Source organism: Ctenopharyngodon idella, chromosome 13 (assembly GCF_019924925.1).
Source record: "Ctenopharyngodon idella isolate HZGC_01 chromosome 13, HZGC01, whole genome shotgun sequence".
Classification (NCBI taxonomy): Eukaryota; Metazoa; Chordata; class Actinopteri; order Cypriniformes; family Xenocyprididae; genus Ctenopharyngodon; species Ctenopharyngodon idella.
This window is the reverse complement of record NC_067232.1, coordinates 24,412,739-24,433,616: the sequence shown is the minus strand read 5'-3', so window position 1 is coordinate 24,433,616 and position 20,878 is coordinate 24,412,739. Positions and strand designations below refer to the sequence as shown.

Sequence of the window (20,878 nt, the reverse complement as noted above, 5' to 3'; positions counted from 1 at the left end):
ATAATATGTACAGCAAAGCAGTTGAGCCCAGAATATGAACGCAATGCGTTAAATTACACATTGTTTTCCTCCCATAGAAAACCGTTATAAAGAAAAAGCTTACCATCGCTTAATGTAGCCTACTAAGTGATATTAAAAGATCAAATTCTGCACAAACCAATGTTTCTGTATAGTATGCTTTATTAGTGTTTACGAAGTTTGGTCTTTTAATGTCACTGTCTTAGTACATTAAGCCACGTTAAGCGTTTTCTTTATGGGAGGAAAATGTTGTGTTCATATTATGGGCTCATCTGCTTTTCTCTTCATAGTATGCTTTAATCAGTATGGTGTTTACTAAGCTTGGTTTGTTAGTAACACTGTCTTAGTAAATTAAGCCACGTTAAGCTTTTTCATGTTAAGCGTTTTCATGTTAAGCGTTTTAGAACGTCCCAGTGGCTATATCATTTTTTTTTTAACTGATTTACATTATGAACTGGTAAAACCTTTAGGAACTTCAAAAGATAAAATGGTCAAACTCCTAATATTATTTCCAGTAATTCCAGATTGTTCATTTCTCCAATTGAATTGTCACATAAGTTGCAAAAGTGCATTTATTCTGCAAACAGTAAGGTGGAGATCCGTGTTGCATTTGTTGAAATTAATCGCTAAAGGTACAAATAGTACAAGTGGCTTGTGAAGAAACAAAGACTGGCTGTATGACACTTTCATTGAAGCAGAATTTCGCAGTGGAGATCGCTAAACTACAGCGCACATGTTTGTTTTCAGATCATCAGCGCTGCTTCCACATTTAGAGGGAGCGTGTGCACAGAGTTGCCAGATTGCACAGATTAAGTAAAACACTGGGAAGACAGTATATCTTAAGGAAAAAGCTCTATTTGGGGGATTTAAGCTCTGCATCTGGGAACCACAAGCATGACTGCTAGTGGAGGTGTGTTACCAATGCAAATCCCAAAGGAAAGACACGTTTTCAGAATAAATAACAAGCCGGCCAATATCGTGATGATTATTTGTAATCAATCGAGAGAAGCAGATATTGTTATCGCGATTAAAATACGATTAATCGTGCAGCCCTAGACTAAATGTGAATAAATGTTGTAATCGATGAATTATTAAATAGTCTTTGCTCTGTGCAGGTGGATGGCAAGATGAGACGTGGCCAGATGGTTGGACAGCAGTCACTCGTGACGGCAAACGCTCGGCCCAGTTCGAGCACACGCTCCTTGTGACAGACACCGGCTGTGAGATCCTCACACGTCGCCTCGAGGATAATGGCCGTGCTCACTTCCTGTCCCAAATGTAGGATGGTGGGGTTATATCAGCCCTGTTCTGCAGTGAAGGATACAGCGGCTCCGCCCCATATCACCGATCAGCCAATCACATTGTGGTTCTCTGTTGGGCAGGAGATGATTGGCCATGTGGCCGTGTCAGTGGATTTGGGCAGGAGATGGAGATTTTATAACTTCTGAATGTGTCACCTGACAGTCACATTTAATCAGCTTGGATCTGAGAAAATTCAAAGGCACTGGCCTTTAACTTGGTTTCAGTGCCACCACGCTCTGTCTACAAGGCAGAGGTATCCGTGTGATTGGTTTTGCGTGTACGCACCTGTGTGTTTTATGAGAGCGCGTCGGCTGTGTGAGGTTTGCTGTCTCAGTCTGCTTCAGTGTGTTTTGTATGCCTTGGCTCGTTGCAGTGTACCGGGTCTGTTTTGTAAGCCATTGTTGAGGTTTGAGATGCAACGAGTGTATGTGATAAAACCCTGTGGAGTCTCTCCAAACCTTATCAAATCATGACTGATATGACAACTCTTTACAGCTGAAAGAGTGCCTCGTAATGTTATTGAACATTGTACAAATGTTTTTCATGAACTTCTACCAGCGTTCATAAGGTTCAATTAAATCGATCCATTTTGAGTGAGAATGTGTCTGTGAACACCTAGAGGAAACATTAGGTTAAGTACAATGGTGTAATTATGTTCTGTGATAGGGAGAGGATGGCCTTTCTGAATGTCCTCTCACTGCAGTCATCCTTAGTCAATGACGAGATGATTTTTGTTTGTCTTTGGTTGTTTAATGCCACTTAAAGAGCAAAAGTCTGAAAAGCAGTTGCAGGCCTCTGTCAGTTTGATGCATCTCATGGAATCAGTTTCAGTGTTTCAGTATTCAAGCTGAATTAAAGTATATTTTCTCCTTTATTTGGACTTGTTAGTTTTTTTTAATGTACAACAAATGCCAAACTTCTAGCAATCATCACAATGGAATGCAATTTTAACAATGATTTATGAAAGCAGGTGAAAAGATCATCCAAGAAGTTCCTCTGTATTGAATTGTTGTTGCTTTTGGTGAAACAATTAAATTTCTTGCCATGCAGAACTGGAGTACCAGATTCAATCCATCATTTTACCTTTTAGAAATAGTTACAGTACATTAAACTAGTATTGATTGTGTCTGCTGTAAGTCTGAGAAGTCTATTCCCATCTGTTTCAAACTGGGCGTAGAAGTTGAGTGAAGATAATTTGCTTCTCATTTGGATATATTCAGAATGCATCGAATGCTGTAAGATAGGAAAAAATGTTAGAACTTTCTGACAGCGTTAACTTGAAATGCAGAAAAAGGTAAGAAATATACCATTCTCCAGTCTTCATGAGGTTAATGGCATCATTGACCTCCTCCAGATTCATTTTGTGTGTTATAAACTCGTCAAGCTTTATTTTGCCGGTCATGTAGTCTTGAGCCAGTTTTGGAATGTCCTTGACCTTATAACCTTTTTCACATAAACAGAAATTAATACATGCACAGTCATCTACTCTGAAAGCCATAGACAGCCTTAAAGGGTTAGTTCACCCAAAAATGAAATTTCTGTCATTAATTACTCACCCTCATCTCGTTCCACACCTGTAAGACTTTCGTTCATCTTCAGGTTGAACCACTGTAGTCACGTTGACTATTTTAACGATGTCTTTACTACTTCTCTGGACCTTGAATGTGGTAATTTTGTTGCTTTCTATGGGAGATAAAACCTCTCGGATTTCATCAAAAATATCTTAATTTGTATTCCGAAGATGAACAAAGGTCTTACACATTTGGAACGACATGAGGGTGAGTAATTAATGAGAGAAATTTCATTTTTGGGTGAAAAACCCTTTAACTGATGGTTGGTTTACCTCCGAATATAGTTCCCTTCCAGGTTTTCCCATACATGAGCTGAATTGGTCGCGTAGAAAAATCTGTATCAGTATAGCCAACCAGAACACTCACACCCCAACCTTTAACACACGACTCCAGTGCGCTCCTCTGAGGTCAAAGACGCATTAATTCACACACAGAAAGATTGCAATTAATGAAAGCTTTTAAATGAGTAGTAATTAAATGCACCTTGTCGGTGAGGTCTTACCATTACTTCAGTGTTGCCCACACACTCGAGTGAGAAATCCACTCCTCCATTGGTCATTTCTGCCAGTACTTCAGAGATTGGTTTATTATACGCTTTTGGATTCAGAAAATCAGTGGCTCCAAACACCTTTGCCTTCTCAAACTTTTGTTCATTAATATCCACGGCGAAGATGCGAGAGGCTCCGGCATTTTTACAACCCATGACTGCAGCCAGACCTACTGCACCCAGTCCAAAGACTGCACACACTGAGCCTGGTGTAACCTTCACACAAACACAAACATTGTAATGCACCTTAACATTCACCTCGGTATACAAGCAACACACACACAAAATTACTAAACTAGTCAGATTTAAAAATGCATTAATTTCGTTGGATAAGATAAACCAAGTGGCATTTGTGAGTTTTTTGTAATGTAATTTCTTTAAATTCTTAAATTCTAGTGGAAACACATGAGGGAAAAAAACTATGCTAGCTAACAATTAGCATGCAGTGCCAATATATGTCATCATTTACTCACCCTCATGTCATACCAGTTTTGTCAGTTACCACTGACTTCCATTTAATAGACCAAAAGAAATGGATGGATTCACTATGGTAAAAGCCTGTTATAAGCGTTTATATTTTAGACCTGACGTTATGGTTTAGACCTGTGTGTGTGTCGCGTCAAATCCCTAAATAGAGAAAAGTTGTTCCGGCTACATTGACACGTGTATGGTGTGGAAGTGACATAGGTTAGTTGTCACGAAAGGTTGACATGGAGCAGCTAAATCTCAAACCTCGAGGGAATCAAAGGGGACCTATTATGCCCCTTTTCACAAGATGTAATATAAGTCTCTGGTGTCCACAGAATGTGTCTGTTAAGTTTCAACTCAAAGTACCCCACAGATAATTTATTATAGTTTGTCAAATTTGCCCCTATTTGGGTGTGAGCAAAAACACGCCATTTTTGTGTGTGTCCCTTTAAATGCAAATAAGCTGCAGCCCGCCCCCCTTCCAAAAAAAAAGAGGGCGGAGCTTTAACAGCTCATGCTTCGGTTGCTCAACAACAACAAAGCTGGAGAATCTCACGCAGCCAAAATGAGGATTGTCAGTAACGGTGTTCAGCCTTACATTGTTCAAACCGGAGTCAGACACTGATGGAGAGACTCAGGAAGAAGTTACAACTTTCAGAATGAAACTGGACGTTTCTGAATGGTTAGTGGATAAATTTATGTAGTTGCTGTGGAGTTGATTCGACTCCTCTACTAGCATGTGTATCTTTTGTGCAAAACCTGTATGGACGTCTACTATACATAGTGTACCTGTTTGCCGAACAGAGCCATACGCACCAAGGCTAACGTTTATGATTGCTATCAAATGTTGTGAATGGTCTAATATTGGTTTCAAAATATTGCTCGGACAGAATCGCTCCTTTTTTAGCAATTGAGGGTCAACTTGCAGGCTATCCAAGCTAATGAGACTCTAAATAGTATTCTGTGCAGCCAATGACAGAACAGTTAGCATGCTTTGCTCGAACTTTTGCCATGGCGTTAGAACTGGTACACCGTTGTAGCTTGCGAAAATAAAATGGCGGCGCCGTGGCAGGGGCGGTTCTAGTAGTACTTTCCTACTACTATGTAGTAGGAAAGTAATCATATAAGGATGTGAGGATGAGACATGGACCATCCACAGATCTAAATCACTCAAAAACACTGATTCATTCATTTAATGAACACACAATGTGTGTTTCTCAGAGGCGTACGATGGTTGATTCTGCTTTGGCTTTGTTTGGAATTGTTTTCTTTGACAGATCAAAAAATGGAAAGCGTCCAAATGCTTCTTGAGTCTCTATACTCACCCCAGCTGTGTTGACAGCAGCTCCGTAGCCAGTAGAGACGCCGCAGCCGAGCAGACACACACGGTCGAGTGGAGCATCATCGTGAATCTTTGCCACAGCAATCTGGTTCATGACGATGTACTCAGAGAAGGTACTGGTGCCCATGAACTGCAAGATGGGCTGACCACGACAAGTAAAATGTGTTGTGGGATCAGACATAAAATCAACATATTTATTTATCCTGCCAAAAAAACAAACAAACAAACTGTAAGCTTTCAAAAAAAAAAAAAAAACCAGAAGGATTTAATATGTGAAAAGTTCTGTTGTTTGTTTGTCACCAGTTGCGGTCACACTGGTTTGTTTTTGGACTCTTGCAGAATCTGCATTCTCCACACTGAGTGATCGTGCATGGAATGACCTTATCACCTGTTCACCACAATACACAGATGTATTATTAGTATTATTAGTTCTCCACAACAAATTTACACTCACAGTTGAATGGAATTAAAGGATTAAAAAATTCTGTCATCATTTATTCACACTCATGTTGTTCCAAACCAGTATGACATTTATTTCTTTAGTGGAACACAAAAGATATGCAAAGTCAGTGTTATTTATATACTATTATATAATTGTATTTATATTTTTATTTTTTAATTTTAAGTTTTAGTAATTTTATGTGTTTGTCATTTCGTTACATTTATTTCAGTTTTAGTGTTAGTAATTTTAGCACTTAAACTTATTTCAGTCAGTCATTTCTAATTTTAGTTTAAGTTTTAAGTTTAAAGCTGCAGTCTGTAACTTTTTTTGGTTAAAAATGATCCAAAATCAATTTTGGAGTGGGTACATAACCAGCCAGTGTTAAAACTATCTCCTTACCTTAGCCCGATTCACAACGGTAAACTTGTAATAATGTTTTCTAATAAGAGCGGTACTGGTGAGTTTCCACGGGAAATTCGATCATGCAGCCGTTCGTCTTTGCGTCATTACGTCACGTGTTTACATAAAGAACGAGTCCCAGCTAGTAGGCTATATCGCATGTGAGGATGGCGGATCATTTAAAGCCTTTTCTCACAGCAGCTGGAATAATTAAATTTATGGCAGATTAATCCAGAAAAGTCCTAATGACAATCATCAATGACAACTGGAGATTCACCCATAGTCAAAAGCAAAAGACTACAGGTAATGTTAATACACACTAAACATTAACATTACAATTTGAGTACAACATTAACAATTTGAGTACAAAGTACAGTGCATTCACAGCGCTTCACTTTTTCCACATTTTGTTATGTTACAGCCTCGTTCCAAAAGGGATTAAATTTATTTTTTTCCTCAAAATTCTACAAACAATACCCCATAATGACAACATGATAGAAGTTTGTTTGAAATCTTTGCAAATGTATTAAAAATAAAAAACGAAAAAAAAAATGAACTATGCCTAGAAAAGACATTTTGGTAGTGACCTGGTTTGAAATCAGTGACTCCAGGTCCAACACTCTCCACCACACCAGCGCCCTCATGTCCCAAGATAGTGGGAAAACCCTGCTTGTTCTTTGCCTCAAACAGGTGGAAAAGCTCGGTGTGACACAGACTTGAAGCTACAATCTATACGTGACAGGGAAAATCCTTGTTTATTGACACAAATTAACAGGATTGCATGTTTTAAAAGGATAGTTCACCCAAAAATAAAAAATTCTGTCATTGTTTACTCACCCTCAATTTGTTCCAAACCTGTATGAATTTCTTTCTTCTGCTGAACACAAAGGAAGATATTTTATAAATTGTCAGTTGACGGGCCCCATTGACTTCAATAGTATGGAAAAAAATGGGCCCCATCAACTGTTCGAATTCATACAGGTTTAGAACAACTTGAGGGTGAGTAAACAGTGACTTTCATTTTTGGGTGAACTATCCTTTTAACAACTGATTGTCAAATTAGTTGCTTGGATTTGTGACATTTTTCATAGAATATTTCACACCTTGATGCGTATTTCTCCTTCCTGAGGTGGGGCGACTTCTATTTCCTCTATTACCAGAGGAGCATTGGGCTCCCAGGCAATGGCAGCCCTACATTTGATCACCTTTGGCACAAATAAGAGATTGGTTCATCATATTTTATGTTTTTAATGGTTAACTTTATATAACTTGTTGGGTGCATGATCTGTGCTCTTTGACTGTAGCTGGAGGTTGTCCAGCCAATGGAAGCATTAAAACAACTATCTGTGATTTCACTATCACTAATGATTAATATTAACTCAAAGGCACTGCAAGAACAATGAATATTATCCATTTGATTGAAAACTTTGAGAATTTCAAAAAACTACGTAAGTATTTTAAGAGAATTAGAATAATAATTATGTAGTACTGTTGACATCTCACACTTTTACATGTGGCATTTAAACCACTTTTTGTCTTCATATTGCATTATAGTTAAAGCAGTGAAGCAAGTCATTGCAATAATAACAAGTCTCGCTTTTTTCAAGTTTTTGCTTATTGTAGTTATATTAGATAGCTCAAAGCAGCTGTAACTGTCTTATGAGTGTTATTATTATTGCATTAAATTGATCAGATAGAATGTGAATTAAACTTAACATTTTTCCTATGCAATCAATAGGTCAATGGAAATGAGCTTAAAGATATAAAGGGACTAAAGTCATATTAAAAAAGCATTAACTGCTCTGCAGCACAAATGAAAAGACACCAAAAGACAAGTTTACGAACCTTTCCTGCAGTGGCCATTTCCCAATGTAGTCGTATTGCTGAGATGAATCCAGAGAGATACAAAGATTCTTTGGCATTGATTTTTATACTCTGGATTTATATGGATGAAGCAGCCCTGTCTCTCTCTCTCTTTCTCACCTTTATAATGATTTAAAATGGTAACTTAAGTTATGAGTATAGTAATGATATATTGACATTCCCTGAGATGTTTAACTTCAGACTGTTACTCTATTGTGTGAATTTGATCTTATGAGAGTTGGTCCTTCTTTCAAGATTTTTTTTTTTTTTTTTGTAAGATGGTCAGTAAATTTTGACAGGTAATTATTCATAAGAGATATTCACAGTCACATAATGAGCAGCTTAATCTTGTTTAAAAAGGTCATTCAATAACAAGAGTAGATAAACGGAGCAATTCCAATAGAGTCCAATCGGTGCTCGGGCCCTAATTAGAGTAAAATTAGTCTCCGCCTCAGACGTCACGCCCACGGAACCGTCTGATGCATATGGTACACTTAACTGGAAACACTTCAGCAGTATCGAAGTTGTCATCTGGTTGGTTGAAATCTACAGGATGTCCGGGAGACGTGTGTGTTGCGTTCTTTAATGGTCCACTTGGAAACAAATGCCGTGACGCCAAACCCCCTTGTAGAAGAACGCGGTCATGTTTACAACTGTGACAACGAGCGCTTACCAGGACTAACTAAACGCTGGATTTTCAAAAGTATGTGAAGTTCGCGGCTCCATTGTTGCAGTAAACTTGCACAACGTTCTTGAATGAATAATTTATAGATGCACGCCGGTCTGTTATTGTAGGGACATCGACTTTCATTTTCACGCCCCTAAACATGATGTGGAACAAACGAACTCTGATTGGTTGCTTTACATGTCAGTCAAACGTCCTCTTGAGCGGTCCTTAGCCAATGAAAGCTGCGAAAGAATCCAGACCTTCTGAAGGTCTGGCTACGCGAGACTAAATCAACTTTTAAAAGGCTCTTTTCTTCAAGGTTTAAAGGTGCAGTGTGTAAATTTTAGCGGCATCTAGCGGTGAGGTTGTGAATTGCAACTAACGGTGTACACCCCTCGCACCCCTCCCTTTCGGAGAAGCTATGGTGGCCGTCTGGCCGACATGTCGTCTTCTGAGAGAGCAGAGAGTAGCCTGTGTGAAGGTTTTTTCTTACTTCTAACAAAGAACGGTCTTTGCTTCTAATAAACCAGGCTACTACTACTACTTCTTCTCCGTGCGTATATTTAACGTAGTGACGATGCAAGCTGCCTCTAAAAACATGAGCGATTTAGAAGAAGAACAACATAGTGATGAAACGCACTCTGTGGAGTGTTTGTCCGTTTAGGGCTGCTGTAGAAACATGCCGGCGCATAATGGCGAATTGACATGGAGGGGGGACCCGCGGCGTATGTAGATAGAAATGGCTCATTCTAAGGTTAATAAAACATAACGGTTCATTATGTAAGGTCTTTATGTACCACTGAAAACATAGTTATGTGTATTATATTGCATTTCTGTCAATAGATCCTCACACATTTTACACATTGCACCTTTAACACAGAAGGATTACTATTTTTTAATTTTTTTTTATTTTCCAAGACATGTAAGGGCCTAATGGTTAGAGAGTCAGACTTGTAACCCGAAAGTTGTGGTTTCGAGTCTCAGTACTGGCAGGAAATGCTTGGGGGGTTCTGAAGCCTTCTGCAATGATCTGAAGGACCCACTCCTCCACCCCCAGAATGCAATTTAAGTGAGAAAGCGATCTATCCTGAACACGATTTCAACCGAGGGGGGCCCCCAATCTGTGCCACCTCAGATTCAATTTAACTCCACCCAGCGAAACGCGTCGATTTTAACCATTCGATTCGTACGATCACCGGTGTATTTAGAACATTCACTGCTAAATTCAAACATGCTTTTGCACTTTGTCTGGCACTGAGCCAGAATAAAGGCCTAAATTCAATCTGTTCATCATATAAAGCGATCGAGTCTCTTCAGAAAATTTGGACTAAACTGCTCAATTCATAAGGATTGTTTTTACGATCTCTTTATGAACTTTTTGAAGCATCAAAGTGTCAGTTGTGTATAGTCTATGGAGGGACAGAAAGCTCTCAGATTTCATCAAAAAGAGCTTCATTTGTGTTCCGAAGATGAACGAAAGTATTACGGGTTTGGAACAACATGAGGGTGAGTAATTAATGACAGAATTTTCATTTTGGGGTGAACTATCCCTTTAATTAGCTGGCTCAGGTTTGTTTGATTATGGTTGCAGCTGAACTCTGCAGGAAAGTGGGGGTGCATCTCAGTCAGCTCCCTAGTTCATTAGTCAGGCCAAAATCTTCAATCTCAATCGCAAAATAAAATACAAACCATTCTTTAATTATACTCCAGCGTAAACATACATTGCTAAACAGGTAATGAACATAATCTAGCTAACATTTATCATTTTATTACAGCTGAAATGTTGCACGTATATGTAACAAGCAAAGTATCATAATGTACTTTGAATGACATTAAAAAATAATGTCAGAAAGGTATCAGTTCTGCTGTTGTTCATTAATACCAGTTGTGATGTTGTACAATGAGGACATTGCATATAATATAGAGTCATAGAGTCAAATAGAAATAGAGTCATCAGTGTCCCAATATGTAGTGAGCCAGCATCCATATTGTCCTTTCCAGTATACTGATTCACAACCTAGGAAGCTAGGGAGCTGATTGAGTTACACCCCGAGTCCCCAGCTGCAGGGTTGAAGGCCTCTCTGGTGTACACTACAGTATTTGTCTGATGTGATATACACTAATGACCTTTAGAGGGCACACTTGCACAGTGGGATATCTGTGTTGTGATCTGAGGTGGTTTGCTGCTGTCTTGTGTCTAGTGAAGCCTGGTATCGTGAGTTGGGGAACATCATCCAGAAACATGCGCAGACTAATGTTTTCTCTGTGGTACGGAGCTACTGTGGTCACGGCATTCACAAACTGTGAGTAAAATCCTTTCATAAAGACACATTCTGAATGATACAAGCATTGCACAATGTGATGTAATCAGACCTGCAGAGATTGCAAACACTCACAAAACTGGCACTGTCCATGTTTTATTAATCTAGAAATTATGTGGTGAAAAAGGGGTGACATGAGGACTGTGAGGTGTGGCAATACCAAAGCAAGTGTCTTTGATACAGTTCTTGTGGATTTTTGGCATGACATACTCATTCATGTCCATGAATATGTGAAAATGGTTGCATTTGCTCAGAGGGACCACAAATTAATCACCTTACTGTTTTTAAAGTATCAAACTGTATGAGGTTTGCTGTCTTAGTCTACTTCGGTGTGTTTGTATGCCTGGCGCAACACTGTGTTTGTTTGGTACAAACTCTCTAAATCTTATCATGTCATGACTTGTATATGAAAACTCTTCAAAGCTGAAAGAGTGCCTTGTAACGTTATTGAACATTGTACAAATGTTTTTCATGAACTTCTTCCAGCATTCATAAGGTCCAATTAAATTGATCTTTGAGTGAGAATGTGTCTGTGAACACCTAGAGGAAACATTAGGTTGAGTACAAATGGTTTAATTATTTTCTTATAATTGCCGCTTAAAGAGCAATGTAAAAGCCTGAAAAGCAGTTACAGACTTGATGGTTTGATGCAGTTCATTTCAGTGTTTCAGTTTGCAAGCTGAATTAAAGTACGTTTTCTCTTTTACTTTAGCCTATTTTAACGATTTAAAATGAAGGCTGAATCTCCTGCAATCGTCTCAAAGAAATTGAAATGGGTCATAAAATGTGAGATAAAATTCAGCGCATAGACTGTAAAAAAAAATATGGGCGACGCAACTCCACTTTCTTCCACTGTAGAAAAGTGAAGCCGCTGTAGTGACAAATTGGGTCCCCCCCTGAAATCGGGTCTCTTTTAGGACTCCCAGCAATCCCATTGGTTCATATTGCTTTTTAATAAGTACTCTGAGTACACACATTTGCACTTACCCTACATATATTTTCAATCATCTTTAATATAATTATGTGTTAAATGTCCAAATATTTAAGTTATATATATATTAAAAAAATTATTATGTTTAATTATTCACTTAATAGGCTACCATTATTATTAGGCTATTTATTAATTAACAGTTAATTCAGATGTAAGAAATTACATTCAGTTGGTTTTATTATGCATTAATGTGTTTTCGTACGCATTATATAGTAAGCTATGCGTATTTTAAATTTATATCATTCGTATATACATAGGATAATCATTAACTGACAGTTTGAGGATACCTGATTTCGAGGGAGGACCCGATTTGTCATGACACCGCCATTGTCCCAATATGGCGCTGACATCTTGTGCTGATTTGGGACCTGAGTCTGCGCAGTAGTAAGCATGAAGTGGAGTCGTGCACTATCAAGGCCTCACCCACACTCCCGCAGAATAGTTTAGTACAGTTTACTGCAGAACAACTCATTATATTGGTGTGAAATAAACAGTTATGGAAATGTAGAAGTTAAAGATAAAGCTCCAATCTCCTCCCGAAAATCCCCAAAAAAGTCAGTTGGTGCCTCAGTGACTACTTCACTCAGAGAAGCTGTCAATCACAGCTGTCAATCATGACATCACACCCCCGTTTTTATAGCATCAACTAACTAACTAAAACCAAACTTATTAAAAAAAACAAACAAACACTTGAACTTACATCAGCTTACATCTTTGGGGAAAAAAATATTTGAAGTGTAATTTAATTGTTTAGTTTGTCTCACGTCCCATTACATTACATGGAGACGGCGGGGTTTATGACCTACACTGGGACCAACCACCTGGGGGCGATCGAGACACTTTGGCTTCACTTTTCAAGACTTGTGCGGCATGTTTGATTCTAATGTCATCCAAGCAGTTCATATGTATTACTATTGAATTATTGCTGCGGCTTTTCACATCATTTAACTTTTAGCCAGACAGAACTGAATAACAAGATTCATACCTTTAGTTTCATCTAAACCTTTCAGAATTAGTTTCAGTATGATAAACTGGCATTGTGCATGTGTGCATAAGGTCTGAGCAAACAATTTCCATCAGTTTGTCTTTTTGTAGAAGAGTCTGGAAAAATGGTTTCTACAAGTTGAGACTGAATTGACCACCCTAGACATATCTGAAGAAATCATCTGAGAAAGACATTCTGTAAAGTATTTATTGTGTTTATCAGTGTTTGGATCAGTTTGGCAGGTTATAACTTCAAGCTCCAGCTGCAAATTTTTTGGTGCTTCCCAGCTTTCCCATGATGGTTATGTAAGCAAGACAAATGCTGGAGAGTCTGGCTCAGAGGAGAGAAATAAACTATATTGACAGCATCATGAATTGGTTATACAAAACCACTTGAATGATTTATATGCTTGTCTCTTTTTTTTATTTGCCACAGATAACATTTTCTTGCAAAACTTCTCAGAACTATTTTGCCTTGCAGATGAATTTAACAGTTTTTGATGCTAAACATCAACGTTTACATGCACTTGTGACTCACTTCATAAAGCAGAGGGCTGGAATATGCTATTAAAGAGAATCCTTGAAGCTGTTACTTGAAGCTGGTTACCCAGCTGTAACAAAGTGGGAGAAGAAAATTAAAAGGAATATAACTGTGGCCTAGAATATAATGGGTTGAAGATGATTGGCTTCTCATTTGGATATATTCAGGATGGATCGAATGCTGTAAGTTAGGAAACAAATGTTAGTACTTTCGTTTTTCCCAGTATAACCTCAGACAGAAAGATAAGAGTGAAAAATATACCATTCTCCAGACTTCATGAGGTTGATGGCATCGTTGACCTGCTCCAGACTCATTTTGTGTGTTATAAACTCGTCAAGCTTTATTTTGCCGGACATGTAGTCACGGACCAGTTTTGGAACAGAGTCCTTGCCCTTAAAACCTTTACATAAACAAAAATGAATGTGCTAGATGCACTCAGGCATGTACTCAAGTTCCTTCTCTGAAAGCCAAAAACGCATTAACAGGCAGTTTTCTTACCACCAAACAGAGATCCTTTCCAAGTTTTTCCAGATATGAGCTGAATTGGTCGTGCAGAAAAGTCCTTCACATCAGTCCATCCAACCAGAACACTCACACCCCAACCTTTAACACACGACTCCAGCGCGCTCCTCTGAAGTCAAAGACGCATTAATTCACACACAGAAAGATTGCAAGTACTGAAAGCTTTCAAATGAGTAAGTAAACAAATGCACCTTTTCACATACTGTAGAGTACGTGTCAGTGAGGTCTTACCATTACTTCAGTGTTGCCCACACACTCGAGTGAGAAATCCACTCCTCCATTGGTCATTTCTGCCAGTACTTCAGAGATTGGTTTATTATACGCTTTTGGATTCAGAAAATCAGTGGCTCCAAACACCTTTGCCTTCTCAAACTTTTGTTCATTAATATCCACAGCGAAGATGCGAGAGGCTCCGGCATTTTTACAACCCATGACTGCAGCCAGACCTACTGCACCCAGTCCAAAGACTGCACACACTGAGCCTGGTGTAACCTTCACACAAACACAAACATTGTAATGCACCTTAACATTCACCTCAGTATTCAACTGAATTCATTCAGTATTCCAACAGCCTTTAATTTAACTCCCATTTTCGCAGTTTCCCCTATTCAAGGATCAGTTCACTTTCAAATGAAAATTAGCCCAAGTTTTACTCACCCTCAAGCCATCCTAGGTGTGTATGACTCTCTTCTTTCTGATGAAAACAATCAGAGAAATATTAATAAATATCCTGACGCATCCAAGCTTTATAATGGCAGTGAATGGGGGCTGAAGAAAGTGCATCCATCCATTATAAATATGTGCTCCACACGGTTCAATAAAGGCCTTCTGAAGCGAAACGATGCGTTTGTGTAAAAAATATACATATTTAAACAAGTTATGAAGTCAAATATCGAACTTCCGCCAGACTGCCTTCCATATTCAAGTTACGAAGAAAGTGTAAACTGGCGTCGTGTCAGTTACACTTTTTCCGTAAGTTGAATAGGGAAGGCATAGGACGTAGCATAAGCTTTGTGAAGTGCAAGAGTTTTACACTTTCTTCGTACGTTGAATATGGAAGGCGGTCTGGTGGAAGCTCGATATTTGACTTCATAACTTGTGTAAATATGGATTTTTTTTACACAAACGCATCGTTTCATTTCAGAAGGCCTTTATTAACCCCCCTGAGCCGTGTGGAGCACATATTTATGATGGATGGATGTGGATGGAAGCACTTTCTTCAGCTCATACTAGTGACCCCCATTCACTGCCATGATAAAGCTCGGATGTGTCAGGATATTTATTAATATTTCTCCGATTGTTTTCATCAGAAAGAAGAGAGTCATATACACCTAGGATGGCTTGAGGGTGAGTAAAGCTTGGGCTAATTTTTATTTGAAAGTGAACTAATCCTTTAAATCCAGCCATGTTGCAGGAGCTTTGCCACTCCAGTCCGGCTGAGGGGCGTGTTTCCGGCGGGAAAGTGACGTCAATGCATACCCTCTATATAACAGTTAGTTCTGGTCATCAAATCTTGGTAGAGCAGCAACTGTACTGTGCAACTGTTTGCCCTTGTAAAGTGTAATTAGTGTAATATCTTTCTTACTTTGTAATGTAATGGTTTCAGTTGTGAAATGAGACAGCTTCGATGAAGTATGTGTCCGACAAATGTGACCTCTGGATGGCGTAGCCTTGGAAATGAGCCATTTATGAATGAGCCATTGAATTATTCACTTAACCAAATTGTTTGAACACAGTGATTCATTATGTAACACCAGGGGCATAATTTCCACTGGGGACAAGGGGGACACTTTTCAAAATCCCGTTTGTGTCCCCCCCACTTTCAAATTCGTTTGTTATGATTTTTTAACCGCACACCGTCATTGCCATGGAGGAGTAGGTCCGAGCAGGACACAGAGAGCCTGCCTGTGTCGATGCGCATGTCCAGGAACGTCCCGTGCACAGTCTAAAAATAGCTCACTGAAAGTTCTAATGAGCAGCGATCGCCGTTGCGGCACAGTCAGCGATGAAATGCCAGAAACAGCAATAGATGACTTTAATGTCATCATGGATGAAATGAAAGAAAGGAGATGTGAGTTGGTTGATTCAGTAAATTAGCTCAGGTCAGGATAATCATATTTTCTGTCTACACCCGTTGATGTTACACCGTGTCTACACCGGACGCGAGCGACACGATGCGTCAAAAGATAATAGAACCCATTCCCGACAGTAAACGGATACCCCGTTCTATTTCTGATGTAGTTAGAGTGCTTTGCAACGGTCGGTTTGTCGTGTTCAGTGTAGACAGCTTTTAGCTGTTGCGGCATGGTGCAATGCGACGCGAAAAAAGTCGCGTCTGGTGTAGATATTGTGTTAGCCTAACATTGCTAGGTAACAGGTACAGCGGTTTGAAATAAAAGTTTGTTTAACAGTGGAAATTGAGTCTCACATTATTTAAATTTTATTCACGCACAAAACATTAATGGTGAACATTTTTGACTTATAAAATGATTCTCTCAAGTCTTGGCGATCGGCCCCTATTAAACAATAAAGAAAGTAAGACATCTTTTTCTTATACATAGTTTAGTAGCCTACTATTCTTTTTTTCAGAATTTATCATTGTAATCAACTTAATTATTTCCTGGATTTTGTATCACCATAGTCCCTAAATGTATGTAAATGCAGGAAATGGGATTCAAATTGAAAACATTTTCCCCCATTTTGTGTCCCCCCCACTTCTCAAACCAAAGTTACACCCTTGTGTAACACACTGAGGTTAGCGAGTACATGGGGTTTGTCAGTTTTTTTTGTGAGTATTTTATCTGTTTACCTGCATTTCATGTGACCATTAACAGAGAACCTTGAATATGGTGTTAAATTTATTGAAATATTAACTTAAAATCTGTAAATATTTTAATCTTGTGTTTAAAATCTAAGTTACTCTATTAACTTTAGTTGTATAAAATAAATATTTTATCAGCACGGCTGACATTAACTTTTAATGTTTGTCTATTTAAAAAAAAAAAAAAAAAAGTATGCTTCTGCTCTTTCTTTAAAGTGAATGACCCTTGAATTCAACATTTTATTATATAAAGCAAAGACATTCAGTCAAGTGTGGCTTAAGTGTCCAAATACTTCTTGAATACACACAACATATATACACACCCCAGCTGTGTTGACAGCAGCTCCATAACCAGTAGCGATGCCACAGCCGAGCAGACACACACGGTCGAGTGGAGCATCATCGTGAATCTTTGCCACAGCAATCTGGTTCATGACAGTGTACTCAGAGAAGGTACTGGTGCCCATGAACTGCAAGATGGGCTGACCACGACAAGTAAAACGTGTTGTGGGATCAGACATAATGTCGTAATTTTTACTTGTCCTGCCAGAGAAAAAAAATTGTATGTTTCCAAAAAGCAAGAAATGAAATATAATGTGAAAAGTTGTTTTGTGTTTGTTTCTCACCAGCTGCGGTCACACAGGTTTGTTTTTGGACACTTGCAGAATCTGCATTCTCCACACTGAGAGATGAAGAGTGGAATGACCTTATCACCTGTTCACCACAATACACAGATGTATGTAATTATTTATTTATTTATTTATTTATTTTACTTGCATAAAGGGTGCATCTCAGCCAGCTCCCTTCCCAGCTAACAATTTTTGGTTCCCAGAACGTTAGTTTTTGGTTCCCAAAATGTTTTTTTTTTTTTTTTTTTAAAGGTTTGATTTAGGTTAGCCAGGAAAGTTTTCTTAATGGAAGTAGAACGTTATTCTAATGTTCCCAGAACGTTATTCCCAGAACGTTCTTTTTTAAGGTTTGTTTTTTGGTTAGCCAGGAAAGTTTTCTTAACGGAAATAGAACGTTCATTTTTGGTTTGTAGAACGTTATTCTAACGTTCCCAGAACATTCTATTTTAAAGGTTTGTTTTTGGTTAGGCAGGAAAGTTTTCTTAATGGAAATAGAACGTTAGTTTTTGTTTTGTAGAACGTTCTTTTAGTGTTCTATTAACATTATTCTAAAGTTCCCAGAGCGTTCTTTTTTAAGGTTTGTTTTTGGTTAGCCAGGAAAGTTTTCTTAATGGAATAGAACGTTATTCTAACATTCTCAGAGCGTTCCCCTAAACACTTTACTCCGATATCTACCCCGCTGTACCGCAGTAATCATCCAGCACGTATGGAAGATGGATGTATGGACGAGATAGATAAACGAATGTTAGTCGCTTGCTGTCAGTTGTGGAGGATATTTAGTGCCAACCTCCACCGAGACACACGTTATAAAGAGAACAGATGTCACTTGGTCGGAGAGGGGAGGTTGAGGTTAATGATGAAAGATTATGAGTGCACATGTTTTTTTTAAAAAAAAATAAAGATGTGCACACTGCACGGATAAATGATTGATAATAAATACTGCAACATTCTGTAAAAACAAATAAGCATAGTCAATTTTGATTTCATGGTGATTTTAAAGGAGAAATAAATACATGGACAAGCATTGTTAAAATGTAGTTTTTCAGTTTAAAATGTAGTGACCTGGTTTGAATTCAGTGACTCCAGGTCCAACACTCTCCACCACACCAGCGCCCTCGTGTCCCAGCACTGTGGGAAAACCGCGCTTGTCCTTCCCTTCAAACAGGTGGTAAAGGTCAGTGTGACACACACCTGTAGCTGCGACCTTCAAGACAGGAAAAAAACTTGTTAATCAATACCACAATAAGTTACCAGTATCACAGTATTTAACTCATTTGACAACTTTCATGGAATATTTCCCACCTTAATCCTTATTTCTCCTTCTTGAGGTGGGGCGACTTCTATTTCCTCCATCATCAGGGGAGCACTGGGCTCCCAGGCAACAGCAGCCCGACATTTGATCACCTTTGGCACAAAGAAGAGATTGGTTCAGCATGTTTTATAGATATTTAATGGTTGACTACTGATGTTTATATAACTGCTGCACTTGAGCGTTTGCATGATCTACACTCTCTAACCGCTGTTGGAGGTTGTCCAGCTGTTTGGCTTAAGCCAATGGAAACATAAAACATCTGTTTTTAGAGCCACAAATAACTGGGATTTCACAATCACAGATAAATATTAACTCAATAAAATTGCCAGAGCACTTTTTTGTAGTTTTAGCGTGATTTACTAGTTTCCACTTGACAGAAAACTGGCAGAATGACCAATGAAAACCATGAGAAAAAAAGTTGAATTCTTTTTGAAAAACATTTGAGGAAAAAAAAAAAAAAAAATCTTACATTTGTCACCTTAGTTTTACATGTGACATCTGAACCTCTTATATAATATATATATATATATATATATATATATATTATATGAGGTTATTGTTGCGATGCACTATTGACTTTCTGCATTGCTAATAATAATGCAATATATAAAGACTTACTGTGTATATAAATACTGTAGAATATATATATATATATTACAATAATGTATAACAATAATATATACACAAGTTGTACATTGAACGTGCATTTGAAACAAGCATTGATCTTGCATTTTTTAGCCAGTTTTTGCAATGTTAGTTATACTGGATGACTTAAAGCATCTAAAACACTCTTATGAGAGTCTTATTAAAACTTTGGCATTAAATTGATCTGATAGAATCTTATTTGTTGAAGTATTTGCGATATAAATTGTTCCTCATTAATAGCTTAAAGGTATAAAGGGACTGAAGTCATATTAAAAATGCATTAACTGCTCTGCAGCACAAATGAAAAGAGACTAAAAGACAAGGTTACGAACCTTTCCTGCAGTGGCCATTTCCCAATGTAGTCGTATTGCTGAGATGAATGCAGAGAAACAGAGATTCTTTGGCACTGGTTTTTATACTCTGGATGAAGCAATTTCTCTCTCCCTCTCTTTCTCTCTCTCTCTCTTACTAAACTAAAATTAACTAACATATCCAGTTAACTCCAGAATTATAGACACCCTTGGTAAATATTAGCAAAGGCGGCTGTAAAAATAAATTACATTGTTTATCCTTTTGATCTTTCATAAAAAAAAATTAACACAATTCTAATCTTTTATTTGAAGTAAAACAATTGAAACTCGCATTATGAAATAAATGTTTTTCTCCAATGCATGTTGGCCACAATTATTGGCACCCCTAGAAATTCTTATGAGTAAAATATAGTATATTCCCGTTCATATTTATGTTTTTTTCTAAGCACACCAGGGTGACTAGGAGCATGACATTGTCCAGCCATGACTTCCTGTTCCACGGGAGTATAAATATGAGGAAACACAAAGGCAAAATTCCCTTAATCATCCATCACAATGAGTAAAACCAAAGAATATAGTTTAAGATTGTTGAGCTCTAAAATAAAAAGTGGCTGTAAGAAAATAGCTAAAGCATTGAAAATCCCCATTTCCACTATCAGGGCAATAATTAAGAATTTCCAATCAACTAAAGATGTTACAAATCTGCCTGGAAGAGGACGTGTGCCTAAATCGTCCTAATTCACTGTGAGGAGGAGAGTTTGAGTGGCCAAAGACTTGCCAAGGATCACAGTTGGAGAATTGCAGAGATTAGTTGAGTCTTGGGGTCAGAAAGCCTAAAAAAAAAAAAAAAAAAAAGAGATCAAACAGCACCTACATCACAAGTTGTTCGGGAGGGCTTCAAGAAAAATCCTCCTCACTCTTCCAAAAACAAACTCCAGCATATTCAGTTGTCAGACAAGACTGGAACTTCAAAAGGGACCTTGTTCTGTGGTCAGATGAAACTAAAAAAAGAGGTTTTTGGCAGCAAACCCACCAGATGGGTTTGGTGCAAACTGGGATAAAAAGTAACCCATGCCCACGGTTAAATAAACTGCTGGATCTTTAATGTTGTGGGCCTATTTTTCTGCTGGCGGTCCTGGACATTTTTTTCAGATACATGGTATCATGGATTCTATCAAATAC

The 20,878-nt window shown here is 38.2% G+C and overlaps 3 protein-coding genes and 1 long non-coding RNA gene across 5 annotated transcripts in view; 2 read left to right on the top strand and 2 right to left on the bottom strand.

Moving 5' to 3' along the window:
• Window positions 1-2,194, top strand: part of metap1 (methionyl aminopeptidase 1) — a 14,964-nt gene extending 12,770 nt beyond the window's left edge. For both annotated transcript variants that reach the window (XM_051918213.1, XM_051918212.1), the window contains one exon: window positions 1,134-2,194. In XM_051918213.1, the coding sequence (XP_051774173.1) occupies window positions 1,134-1,300 (167 nt within the window). In that variant the 3' untranslated portion in view covers window positions 1,301-2,194. The remainder of the gene's footprint in view (window positions 1-1,133) is intronic.
• Window positions 2,173-20,878, bottom strand: LOC127525571 (alcohol dehydrogenase 1-like). Its single transcript, XM_051918215.1, has 10 exons — window positions 20,571-20,878; window positions 7,935-7,972; window positions 7,193-7,294; window positions 6,677-6,818; window positions 5,549-5,636; window positions 5,232-5,451; window positions 3,394-3,654; window positions 3,164-3,293; window positions 2,628-2,763; window positions 2,173-2,553 (listed from the first exon to the last, which is right to left on the bottom strand). Exons 2-10 carry the CDS (start codon window positions 7,950-7,952, stop codon window positions 2,523-2,525), a joined length of 1,128 nt encoding a protein of 375 aa, XP_051774175.1. The 5' UTR covers window positions 7,953-7,972; window positions 20,571-20,878; the 3' UTR covers window positions 2,173-2,522.
• On the top strand, window positions 7,314-13,572 carry LOC127525574 (uncharacterized). Its single transcript, XR_007933373.1, has 2 exons — window positions 7,314-7,537; window positions 10,821-13,572. It is a non-coding gene; the product is annotated as an uncharacterized LOC127525574 (long non-coding RNA).
• Window positions 13,110-19,843, bottom strand: LOC127525570 (alcohol dehydrogenase 1-like). The gene is made up of 9 exons (XM_051918214.1): window positions 19,718-19,843; window positions 18,731-18,832; window positions 18,491-18,632; window positions 17,426-17,513; window positions 17,123-17,342; window positions 14,210-14,470; window positions 13,955-14,087; window positions 13,718-13,856; window positions 13,110-13,636 (listed from the first exon to the last, which is right to left on the bottom strand). Exons 1-9 carry the CDS (start codon window positions 19,733-19,735, stop codon window positions 13,606-13,608), a joined length of 1,134 nt encoding a protein of 377 aa, XP_051774174.1. The 5' UTR covers window positions 19,736-19,843; the 3' UTR covers window positions 13,110-13,605.

Excerpts from the sequence above, each read along its gene's own strand:
- LOC127525571 (XM_051918215.1), bottom strand. Across the intron at positions 5,452-5,548 it reads AACCAGTGTGACCGCAACTG|GATAAATAAATATGTTGATT; the intron begins GTGACAAACAAA and ends TTTTTTTGGCAG. Across the intron at positions 2,764-3,163 it reads GAAGGGAACTATATTCGGAG|GTTATAAGGTCAAGGACATT; the intron begins GTAAACCAACCA and ends TATGTGAAAAAG.
- LOC127525570 (XM_051918214.1), bottom strand. Across the intron at positions 17,514-18,490 it reads AGTCACTGAATTCAAACCAG|GTGATAAGGTCATTCCACTC; the intron begins GTCACTACATTT and ends TGTGGTGAACAG. Across the intron at positions 13,637-13,717 it reads CTCATGAAGTCTGGAGAATG|CATTCGATCCATCCTGAATA; the intron begins GTATATTTTTCA and ends CCTAACTTACAG.